Raw genomic sequence first — 12,752 nt, forward strand, 5'->3', positions numbered from 1 at the left:
ATCCAAAATCGAGAGTGTCGCTTCAGCGACCTTACCAAACAAGTCTCCAACCTCCAACTGCCAATCTCTTGGTTTACCTAATGGTTACTGCAAAACTTGCACCAAAGGTGATCTCAGTCGGGACCGGCCACCACCTGGAGGGTCAAATCGGGAAAACCGGAAAAGCACTTCGGTCTGCAAAGACAAAAGGTCTCCTCGTGCAGGACGTCTCCTCCGTAAGATTCCATTCCTCCGTCAAGACCACTCCTTTGGACGGCTGCGTCTCCGATGAGCCCCACGAGTCGGGCGCCAAACTGTGGAAATGTGCCTTTTCAGGGGCACACCTGTGCTGGGTTCTCCCTTAAGTTTGTCCACGGGTCCTTAGACTAACAAAGAAGAGATTGGCACTGAAGCTGGAATTCAAAATAACAAGTTTATTAATCACTCATGAGTGGAACTACATCAATACAACACCCTCAGGCACTGTAGGAGGTAGTACATGGAATACAGAAACCATGGGCCTTTTATACACAGTTTGTTGCAGAGTAAGCATGTAGTTACAAATGAAAGGTACATACCTACACAGGAATAGCTATCGACTAACATGGGTAGATGGATAGCACTTAGTCAGCAAAGTGGGAGGGGAAACAAAACTGCTTACATCAGTAGGATATGATAGACAGTTGCATTCTCAAACAGTGCATTCTAGCAGCTACAGGCCTTTCTGAGCTCATACATTGCTCTGGCTCAGTACAGGAGTTAACTAAGGTTGATGACTCAAGCAGAATAGAAAGGCAAGCAACAGTGAAGACAGCAGAATCACATGGCTAACAAAATGGATGCTGCAAACAAGATGGCTTCAGCTCATGCTAGCAGCAATTATTTTTGATTTCCACAAGACGACTTGCTTTTTTGCATTTTGCTTGAAAAAGAGTATAAACATTGTGGGCAAAATTAGTCCGATTGTGTTGCTGACAATGTTTATATTCTAATTGTTATTTGCAGGTTGACACGTGACCGTGACTTAGTTGGCTCCTCTAATGTATTTTTTATGAATAAATTTGATAATTTAAATGATGTACACCTTCCCAGAATATATATGATCCTGGATTTCTTATGATTACATTCTCCTCTTTTGCACAGGTGAAAGAGGGTCGGATTACCCTATTGCCTTATGAGATCCGGCCTACTTGCTTGGACATTAACATCCTTCCTGCACCCGTGGTGAAGGAGTCAGCAAACCCTAATGCCTCCAAAATGATGTTAGAAATCTATCATTGCCCTCAGACCCTTCACCCCCAAAATCATTAAAAATGTCACTGCTGATGCTCCTTTTCAGGAAAACGTCTCTTGACCATCTTGTTTTAAGTAACTATTGTCCAATCGCAGTTCTTCTATGGCTCTCAAAGATTTTGGGGAACATCATAGACAAACAACTGCAGATCATCCTGGTGGCCCTAACCCGTCTGTATGGAATCCAGTCTGGGACCTGTTCAGACGATGGCACTATATAAAACAAGTTATTATTTTAATGCAGGTGGAATAAAAAGCATCGTTAATCTTGAGGTGCATTAATGTTTGAGTGTGTGATCGAAAACCTTGTGCCCACTCTTAAATGAAGTTTTATATTTGTATCACTGTACACTGTTTTATAGATAGGATTGTAAGGTTCTGATGTTACCAAAATGAAGTACTCTCACCTTGCATACTAAGCTTTAAGTAGCAGTGTACATTGCTCAGATCTCCTGTAGATGTCTTATCAGGGGTAGTAAGCGCTATATAAATGTAGGTGTCTCGCGCGGTGCTGAACACCTGCGTATTACACCGCTACAAGAAGACTAGCCTGAAATACTCGCAAAAGACAACCTTTAAAGTGTTATGTGCCTTCAATTTGCATTTTTTACAAAATGAAGCTATAAAAATGCGACCTGAAATTTAAACGACTGTCTCCTTTTTTTAATGTTATTTAATTTTAACCAAATTACAGTTGCATCGGGTAATAAAAACACAAGACTTCATATCCAAAGGCAGGGGAAAGCACATAATTCCTCACAGTTGTACATTATTCAGCCCAGTGTGCAAGCAATCTGCTCCCTGCTGTTATCCCACATTTCAGACTAAGAGGCTATGAATTCTTCCTGTAATGCAGACTCGTCCTCTATGGGGGAAGGAGGGTGGGGGCGGCGTTCGGTCTCAATTACATGGCAATAAAATCGCAAAATAAAAAGCGACATAATTCAAAATCGCCATCAAAACTGTACCCTGTATTGTTTGTATTTTCAGTGTTGTATAGCTCCAACACGCCCTCTTAAAATACCTTCGAAGCACTCTTAGACAATAAGCATGCATCAGTATGAAGAATAAAAATACATCAAAGACCTGCCTATCTAAAGAACGACTGTATTTGGGATCTTTTCTTGGGGCGACCACATTTTGAAAAGCAAAGACTGTGACAGGCTAAACATAGAAGTAGGACTAAAAGGATGCATGTACATACATGTGCTCCATGAACATGACAGGATTTCCCCGGACAGCTCCGGTTTTCAGAGTGTGCCAGACTGATTTCAAAAGACTGTCGCCTATGGCAGGACTTCCTCTGCACCAATACCCTCCTGCCCTGTGCAGGGACCGTGACTGCGGGTCCAGCTGAGCTCTGGTTCTGCTGCTTAAAGAGGCTGATGCAGAGCAGAGTCTTGAGTAATGAACAGCATGCCACACGAACGAGGCACACGTGGAATATGTGCATGTGTGATATGAAATTATTCAAGTACTCCACCTGCTTCAAAAACCGGGCAATCTGTCTAAAATTGTCAAGAGTCGGGGCACCAGGACAGACCTCTGAAAACCGAGACTGTCCGGGGAAATCTGTGACGTCTGCTCAAGTTCATGGAGCACACTGCTGAAGATTGTGCTGTCCCTGGCTAGTGGCAGTATTGTATTGTATTGCAAGTGCATCTTTATAGCGCTTACAGCACCTAATGAGGCGTTGAAGTGCTTTACACTAGGGGTGGGCAGAACTCAAAGTTTCACTTCCTGTGAGATTGTGGAGTTCCGCGAGCAGGCGGAAATCAATACGCCGTGCTGATTTTTAGTGCTGGGAGCTTATTCCACGCTGCAAAATTGGTGCGAACTGCATCATGCGGCACACCAGAGGGCGCTGCTTCTTGCTGCAGCTCGAGTAGATTTTCTACTCGAGCAGCAGATTTCTCAGCGCGAACGGTTGCGACAACCCACAAACGCCTGCTTTGAGAAGAACTCGCCGGGTGCTGTTCTAGCATCTGAAAATCGCGATATGCATTAGTGCCACATTGGATGTAAGACTGTTGTCAAGAATGTGTCCAATGCGTTTTCACTGAGAGTGCTCGTGTTATTATATTGTGAACACTTTTAAAGCAAAAATGTTCCCCCTACTGTAAAGGAAACCCTGAGATGCGATTGTTATGGGGTTATGGATATCTTTCTTTTGAGTGTTGAAGCATTCAATAATGGTTTATAACATTCCAAAGGCCAGTAGTTAACACCTGAGCAAGCAGAATAGGAGTACTGTTTGAACAAGAAAAGTGGGCATTATGGAGCCTTAAAGCTAACCCGACAAATTGGTAAGATTGTGATAGGATACGCAACTCTTTGTGTTCAGTCAAAATGCAGCTAGTTTGTGTTGATCCTCGTGGGTGCCTTACTTTGCATGCCTATGGGCTTACTGTAGCTTGAACCAACCTCATTATGTGGTTAATGTCTTGCAGGGAACTATAAGTAAAGGCCTCTGTTGTTCTAAAGGGTCAAAGGAAGCCTGGATACCTTGAGAGATTGAAAGGATGCTGTGGATAGCTTGAGAGATTGAAAGGATGCTGTGGATACCTTGAGAAATTGAAAGGATGCTGTGATGTACAATGTTGTCTTCCAGCAACACTTCTGCATTCTAAGCAAACCCTATTATCACTGCTGTATTTCTCCTGAATTATTTTATGTTCTTGCACAGAGGAGATCTCTGATGCAGTCACACTTGGCCTATGATAGCAGGGAAGCAGAGGATTTTACTTGTGATGCAAAATAAATATACAGGGACACTTATTAGAATCCATCACTGGCTGTAATGATGACAATCAATCAATCAGGGAATTGTAAGTGCTCTACTCACACGTGAGGGTCTCAAGGCACTGAGTGGGGGAGGGGGGGTCCACAGATCTGTTTAGCCGAAGAGCTGACAATGGGTCGCTATTAGATGATTTGGTTGGAGGAACATGCAGCGAGCCGAGATTCTGGTGGGCAAGTGCCCAAAGATCTGGATGACCGCCATGAGCAAGGCTCACCATCCTTTTGCCTCTGCAGAATATGAAGCCCCTATGGAGTGCCACCTACCCTGAATAGTTGAATAGTTGGTGTAGGTACATCTGAAACTGCTGGAGCAACCAGAGGAGGGTAGCAGGCTGGAGTGACTCCATGTTTTAAATGAAACTGTGATTCTGTGTCTGCTGGGAGTCACTGCGGTTAAAGCTGCTGAAGACCTCTTCGCTCTCAGATGTTGGGACTGAATGAGTATAACCAGGGATGGAGATCCGTAGATCAGCAAGGCTTCAAGAGGAGGGACGTGAGAGGAAACCGCTCTGAGAGCTCTCTTGATGGTATTAAAATGTGCTAAAGATGGAGAACATACTGAAGCAGGACATATTCAAAGAGGAGAAGAAAGCGTTTTCTGATGTTACCCAGCCTGTGCAGTTAAACGAGGGATTAAAGAGGAGCTTGATGCTGCTAGTAGAGGCATGCATGATGTGGCCTGGATGCGGGTGCAGGCAGTTGTCTTTTACAGGCATATGTGTTTTTCTCTGTATGTAGGTGTGACCTTGGGGCTATTCCCCTCATTCAGACTCTACTGTTAGCCTTCACTATAATATAGTAATATGTTTAGAATCCCTATTGCGCGCTTGAATGTAGAACGTTGTGAAGAAAAGAGCCTAGCCCCACTCGCCGCTTTTGATAAAGGAGGAGTTCAACTCTTGTAGTTGGTGCCGCATTCAGCTTTCACAAAGCTTTCCTTCTCTCCACCTGTTCTTCTCTTTTAACTGCCTTTATGGTTAGCTTTACGTGAGCATTTGACATTCATTGACTCATGGGTTGAACAGCTGTACTGCATTAGAGCCTCTGCTAAGATATATTTGTTGGTGGAGAGATCATGATGGTGATATTGGCTATATTCTTATTCACAGTGGAAATCCATGAAAATATATTTTGAATCTAAAACTCCCATCCTGATGTTGCTTAGAGTCTTGATCGGAAGCTCTCTCGTCTCAATGACCATTCCCATCCTAAATGAGATTTGTGTTGAAATTCACAGGCTGGGAATGTCTGCACTGACATGGATAGCGTCAGCCAGCACTAGCTTTAATCTAGCCTTTTTTCAGGAGCACTAAATCCACCCTAAATGTTACTCATCCCCTTAGAAGTTATTTACTTTGCGGTGTGTGCTATACCTAAAAATCCACTCACCAATCATGAAATCTTTAAGCGCTATTATAGTAATCTAATATTTACTATACTTCAATAATGTGACTGAATGTTTGCTAGATAGCATTGAGCTACAGAGCTGCCGTTTTCCCAGATACATTTTACCTCTGTGTGGGTTACAAACCTGGGAGCTGTGGTGGTTTCCTGTGGCTAAAGTAATGTTTTTCTGTTTGGGCTCTTCTGAGGCGTGTACGTCGCATAGTTTCCTCAGGTGCTGCTGATGTGATGATATTCGATTATTATTTCACTGCGATTCATCATTTTCCTCCTTTCTTTATTCAAGGTTCTGATCACCAAAAGTCATCCAGCTCGTCCAAGAGGCCCAGCGAGGGTGAAGAGAATCTGTACAGGAGGTGAGTGATCACTGGGTATTTTTAGTAAGGAATAGCCATAGTCCTTCTCTGAAAGTGTTTGTAGGTAGGCAGGATAAGATGTCCATGGGTTTTGACATGACCATATTACCGTAATGGGGGACATCCATTAATACTGCAATGGAACTTTACAATCAAGTCTGTTGTATCGCTCCCTCTTGGCCTCTATACGAAAAGGTTCACCTTTCTGCATGACAAGCACATTCAAAATACACATTCAATATGACAATTTTCAGGGGCCCAAGAAATCAAAATAAAATCTCTTAGGAGACAAAATAAATTCTCTTAGGAGACCATGTGTGTGGGACAAATGAAAGTGACTCTAGCACTTTATGAATACACCCTTTAGAATTGTGTACATTGAAAAATCCTGTTTATTGGTGATCATCTTTGAGATAATTAACAGCATTGGGGGGGGATTTTGATTTTGGCATACGGATTGTACTCCTTCAGGGTGACAGAGTAAATTACTTCATCGTCCTGATGGACTACCCGCCGGCCAAATTTAGAGGTCAGTCAGCCCCACTGACTTTTCTGCCATTGACAGGAAACGCCGTCAAGGCGATTCCCGCCAATGTATTGGAACTTTGGCTTACGGCTCCTTCGAACATAACGGGGCTGTATGGCAAAGTTTCAAAGTTTTAAAAAAAATTTATAAACAAAACCCCAAAGTGTTTTTTTGTTTTTGAAAATTAAATAAAAAACAATTCCCCCTCGCCTTGGGGATCATCAACCATGGCTTGTCCGGCCTTTTTAGTTTTTTACAGCCCCTTACAGCCAGTGTTTTCCTAGCAGTGACGGGCAGTTTAAAAAACGCTATATGTCTGCCCATCTAAATGGGGAGAGGGCGGACATATAGCCATTTCTCCTATGGTCCTTACTCCGTCTGGCCGCTAGAGAAGTTTGGCCATGGCTGGGATGGAGTAGTAGCAGGCAAACCATTATGTTGGTGGTAAGGATACTCCTTCGCCGTTGCAATGGAGTATTAATACTGCCAACATATAAATCATGCCCCTATTGTAGGCACAGTGGAAGGCTTTAGACTGAGGAAGCCACTGAATAATTAGGCAGTAGAGTGAGCAGCTTCTACTTTTAGAGAGTAGTCTCCTAACTTCTGTCATCTCTTCCAGGTCCACCAACCCACTGCCTTTCTTTCTCTTACTCCCAACATTTGCACCCACTTTCATATCCGCTTTAGCATTCCTCCTGCTTCCACATAACCTGTGCCATCTTTTTCTGATCGCCTGCCAACTCTAGGTGTATTCCTCATCTATGCCATCTTTCAGATCGCCTCTGCGTTACTCGTGCATAGTCCTAACTATTGCTGTCTCTTTCAGATCACCTGTTCCACTCTACTCGCATGCTCCTAACCTATGCCACTTCTTTCAGATCGCCATCATGGACTCCTATAACTTTAACCTGTCCCATCTTTTTTAGCCGCTCCTTCTCTCTCCTCTTGTACTCTCATAGCATATTCCATCTCCTCCACACTCCCCTTCTTCCAGATATCTTTCCACACACCCTTTACATATGCCTATCCTATCTGTTTCAGAACTTCCATCCCACTTACTTACATTCTTCTAACCCATGGCATCTTTTTCTGATTCACCCTCCCACTTCCTTGTGCAAAGTAGAGTTGCACACACAACACACTACATACAGTCTTGTACCACTGCCAATGGTAATTAAAAAACAAATCTAAATCTTTAGCTTCCAACCCCCCTTTTTCTACACTGAAGTCCCTGTCTGAGTAATACTAATGTTAAGCTCCTGAGTAGCACAGGAATAAAGAGGCTTGATCAGTGGGACACAATGTGTGTCCAGGAAATTGGGGCTTAATCCAATTTATTTCAAAACATAACCAGAGGCCCTAACCTCTAAATAATGTTAGTAGGCCAATACAGTATGCATGTGGTTATTTTTGTGTTCTTAGGCAAGCTTTCCCACCCAGAAAGATCTTAAGGTAACTTGTGAGCCCCTATCCTTGCACAACTCATTAAGCAGTCATGTGTGATTGCTTTTTTAATTAAACCACTCAACTGCCCAGGCTCTCTATCCTCTCATACATTATCAATATTGAAATAAAAAAGAAATAGATTAGTAATTCATGAGTGCTTAAGCAATGTTGTGCACAATTATGAATGCTTAAGTGAGCTAAATACCGCTGAAGACTTAAAGTGGTTATTTGTGAGTATTTAGATGAATTCTACACACTCAAAGTAGTCACCTGTGACTATTTAGATGGGACCTAAAGTCATTATTTCAGAGTGTTCAGACAAGCCCTTAAGCACACCCAGACCTATAGTCGCCATTAACGTAGGTGTATGGAAGCTGAAACATGCACACAGTTTTCAGTGGTCTTTTGTGGGTATGCAATTAAACTTTAGCTTACTAGAAGCCTAGAGTGGTCAATGTTTAGGTCGAGCCTAGACAGCGCATGCACTGTCTGCAAGACATGCTGCATTCAGTCTATGGGCTTTCAACACGCCTAGCTCTTTTGGTTGTTTGTTTGGTCTGCCTTTCGAAATTCCTTTATTCTGGTCTGGTGAGTAGTGTACATCTGTCCCGCCTTTGGGTGCTTAGCTTCCTCCCAGCCGAATACTCTTGATTGTTCCTTTCTGTTGGCCATAAGTGGTCATCTGTTGCCTCCTTGCTCGCATCTCCTTCCTCCCATCATTGCTGTCGTTCTTCCTGCGCCCCTGGTTGTTTTATTTTCTTGTTCGTTTGTCGAGCTGGCCTTCATTTTAACATAGGTGTCTGCTAAATGGACCCACTTGGTATTTATGCCTTCTTTGGAATGCTGACTTAAGAGAAGACTATTTCCTCAAGGAACAGTTAGAACGTGACAGTGGAAAATGACTGAACAATTATTTCCTGACTAGAGGATAGACCAGGGCACTTTTATTTTGAAAACCATATAGTTACTAGACTTTAATGCTTTTTTATATAGATACGTGCGTGTTTGTGGCTGGTTGTCAATTGCGTTACAACAAACAAATGATGGACGGAATGCTGACAATGCAGACATTCTCCCCCAGTCAAGAGATCTGGGTTAAATCCATCGTTCTTTTGCCCACTACGCCACCCCAGTTCAGACATGGCCATATGCAAATCAGTCTTGACCCTGTGCCTCATGGGAACAGTCCAGCCCGAACTGCCAAGCCATGTCTTCCCTGGACCGGAATCAAGCATCCTAGGACCGGTTTCTGGCTATCAGCCGTCATCAGCCAGGATAGCTTGACTCCAGTGGCGTAGTGAGCACGGGTCCCACGTCTGGGAATACCCATCCCACTTAGGGCGAAAAGCGTTACAACAAACAAATGATGGACGGAATGCTGACAATGCAGACATTCTCCCCCAGTCAAGAGATCTGGGTTAAATCCATCGTTCTTTTGCCCACTACGCCACCCCAGTTCAGACATGGCCATATGCAAATCAGTCTTGACCCTGTGCCTCATGGGAACAGTCCAGCCCGAACTGCCAAGCCATGTCTTCCCTGGACCGGAATCAAGCATCCTAGGACCGGTTTCTGGCTATCAGCCGTCATCAGCCAGGATAGCTTGACTCCAGTGGCGTAGTGAGCACGGGTCCCACGTCTGGGAATACCCATCCCACTTAGGGCGAAAAGCGTTACAACAAACAAATGATGGACGGAATGCTGACAATGCAGACATTCTCCCCCAGTCAAGAGATCTGGGTTAAATCCATCGTTCTTTTACCCACTACGCCACCCCAGTTCAGACATGGCCATATGCAAATCAGTCTTGACCCTGTGCCTCATGGGAACAGTCCAGCCCGTACTGCCAAGCCATGTCTTCCCTGGACCGGAATCAAGCATCCTAGGACCGGTTTCTGGCTATCAGCCGTCATCAGCCAGGATAGCTTGACTCCAGTGGCGTAGTGAGCACGGGTCCCACGTCTGGGAATACCCATCCCACTTAGGGCGAAAAGCGTTACAACAAACAAATGATGGACGGAATGCTGACAATGCAGACATTCTCCCCCAGTCAAGAGATCTGGGTTAAATCCATCGTTCTTTTTCCCACTACGCCACCCCAGTTCAGACATGGCCATATGCAAATCAGTCTTGACCCTGTGCCTCATGGGAACAGTCCAGCCCGAACTGCCAAGCCATGTCTTCCCTGGACCGGAATCAAGCATCCTAGGACCGGTTTCTGGCTATCAGCCGTCATCAGCCAGGATAGCTTGACTCCAGTGGCGTAGTGAGCACGGGTCCCACGTCTGGGAATACCCATCCCACTTAGGGCGAAAAGCGTTACAACAAACAAATGATGGACGGAATGCTGACAATGCAGACATTCTCCCCCAGTAAAGAGATCTGGGTTAAATCCATCGTTCTTTTGCCCACTACGCCACCCCAGTTCAGACATGGCCATATGCAAATCAGTCTTGACCCTGTGCCTCATGGGAACAGTCCAGCCCGAACTGCCAAGCCATGTCTTCCCTGGACCGGAATCAAGCATCCTAGGACCGGTTTCTGGCTATCAGCCGTCATCAGCCAGGATTGCATTTGTTACCCCGAGTGGAAAGGGTATGCCCAGACGTGGGTCCCTTGCTCTCCATGCCACTGAAAATCAAGCAAGCCTGGCTGAAGACGGCTGAAATGCCAGAAACCGGTCCTAGGATGCTTGTTTCCAGTCCAAGGAGGACCTGGCTTGGCAGTTCGGTCTGGACTGTTCCCATGAGGCACAGGGTCAAGACTGATTTGCATATGGCTGGGTTCAAACTGGAATGGCATGGTGAGCAAAAAAACGATGGATTTAGGCCCAGATCTCTGTACTGGGGTGAATGTATGACATTGTTCTACATTCTGTCCATCAAGTGTTGTTTTTGGTTGTCAATTGGCCACACTTCTTTAAGGGCAACTATTCTGCCATCTTCTTTACAGTACTAGTAGCAGCAGGATGTAATGCGTTTTAATTGGTCTCTGCACATCATCTCAGTAGAAACAAAATACGCAGATGAGGATTGAGTGCTTGGCTTTCGGCAGATGGAAATTTCAGCTTTTATTCATGAGACGCTTTCTTTCCCTGCAGTAATTATATTTTTAGTGCTTAGTTGGTTGTAAAAACTTATGGCTCTGGTGTGCTTATATGAAGTCTTGAAATCTATATGCTGGGGTGGGGAGCTGTGTAGACTATGCAAGGGAGTTACCAGCTGAGATGTGAAATGCGTGCTTTTAAGGGCCAGTAATATAAAATTACATTATATTGCAAAACATATAGTCTGGGGATTACTAAAATCTATATATTGGAAGTACCATTTTGTCTTAAAACTTTGTGTGCATTTTAATGCAGCCTATCTTATACTGTCTGCAATGCAAGTTTAAAATAATGACTTGCATATTCACAGTGCTTTCTGTCACAGGCTTGGACCTCGAAGCACTAACAATACACCAATCACTATTCTCCACTGCACTAACCAAGCTTTAATTCTGTGGCTCTATGGTTGCACACAGACCTCTCCAGTGCATTAATTATTAGAGGTTTCATAATGTACCATAGTAAATTTCCCACTGATTAACAACTTTATTTTATTTTGTTCTCATTTAAACTTGAAGTTAGTTTAAATGTATCTACCTGAATGGAAAACACTAAAAAGACTTGCAGAATATTTCGTTTTTCAGCCATACCTTTGACCCCTGCCCCGTAGCATGCCGCACCACAGTTCCCATATATTTGTTAATGCCCTTCTACCGCTGCCCACATCTATCCACCCCTCTCCTCATGCCAGTGTTCTCTCTCTCCCTGACAAATGTTCAAGGTCTCGCTATCTCCGCATGCCTGGTGACCCCTTTGTTTTCTGGGCGTTCTCACTTCCAGGTGTGCTCTCGGCTTGTCAAGTGCCCAAAGTTTGCTGATCTATCGCCCCATTCCTGTGTTCTCTCTCTCTCTTTAGTTTAGGCGCTCGTGGTGTCTGTGATTCCCATATTCCTTTTCCACTGCACATCTTGCCACATAATTCCACTACACAAATCTACTCCACATCACACACAATTCCATAACTAACAATTCCAATCCAAACCACATAATTCCACTCCACACTACATAAATCCACTCCACACTACATAATTCTACTCCACACTACATACATCCACTCCACTCCAAACCAAAATGCATGGGTAAAAGACATTGTCATTTACAGCGTCAATAGCTCCAACTCTAAAAAATGCAAGACCTATGGCATTGAAAATGCTTGTTATTGTTGCAGAAAGTTTAAACTTTTGAGGGCAGCAAAAGACAATTTGTTAGAGTTTATTGATAAGTCATTCATAGGAGTTAGAGCTCTTGGAATAGAGCAGGGGATCAACCATTACATGTTTTAAGGGAATTGAAGTCTTTAATAAAATTACGAAAGCTTGATAATAGTGCACTGGAATTGCACAGTTACTGGAAAATATGACTTTGGACTTGGTGATGGAGTTCAAAACCTGGCACTGTTAAACCTCATAATATTTTTGTATTTGCAGTACTTTGAAAAGAAACGCTATACATTTATTCTTATAATTTAGTATGTCATTTTAATAGGTATCCTGGTTCTATGTAAGAAAAAAGTACAGATGCTAAAAAATCTACAGAAAAAGCCATGGTTCCTTCCTGATATGTCAGGAATGTCATTCCATTGCTGATCGCCTTTCAAATGAAAGTATTTGCCTCCCCAAGTTTTCAAAGGAAATTTCGAAACTGCAAATTGCACTTGATCTTTTGATCTGAAAGCTCTGCTAGGAACATATTTGACGAATATTTTACTCAAAAGAGTAGAACTAGCCAGATTCTCTATGACTGTCACATGATATTTCCAAATGAATTCTAGGAATTAACTTTCCTTGGATAGGAATCTACTCTGCATTCAGATTCAGGTCAGGCGGTACATTCTTCT

At 43.6% G+C, this 12,752-nt stretch overlaps 1 protein-coding gene across 3 annotated transcripts in view; it reads left to right on the forward strand.

The window, feature by feature from the left end:
* CHCHD6 (coiled-coil-helix-coiled-coil-helix domain containing 6) overlaps positions 1–12,752 on the forward strand; it is a 1,117,425-nt gene that overhangs the window by 50,638 nt on the left and 1,054,035 nt on the right. For all 3 annotated transcript variants that reach the window (XM_085624410.1, XM_085624411.1, XM_085624412.1), the window contains exon 3: positions 5,765–5,834. In XM_085624410.1, the coding sequence (XP_085480536.1) occupies positions 5,765–5,834 (70 nt within the window). The remainder of the gene's footprint in view (positions 1–5,764; positions 5,835–12,752) is intronic.

This window comes from Triturus cristatus, chromosome 9 (genome assembly GCF_964204655.1).
Source record: "Triturus cristatus chromosome 9, aTriCri1.1, whole genome shotgun sequence".
NCBI classification, from domain to species: domain Eukaryota; kingdom Metazoa; phylum Chordata; class Amphibia; order Caudata; family Salamandridae; genus Triturus; species Triturus cristatus.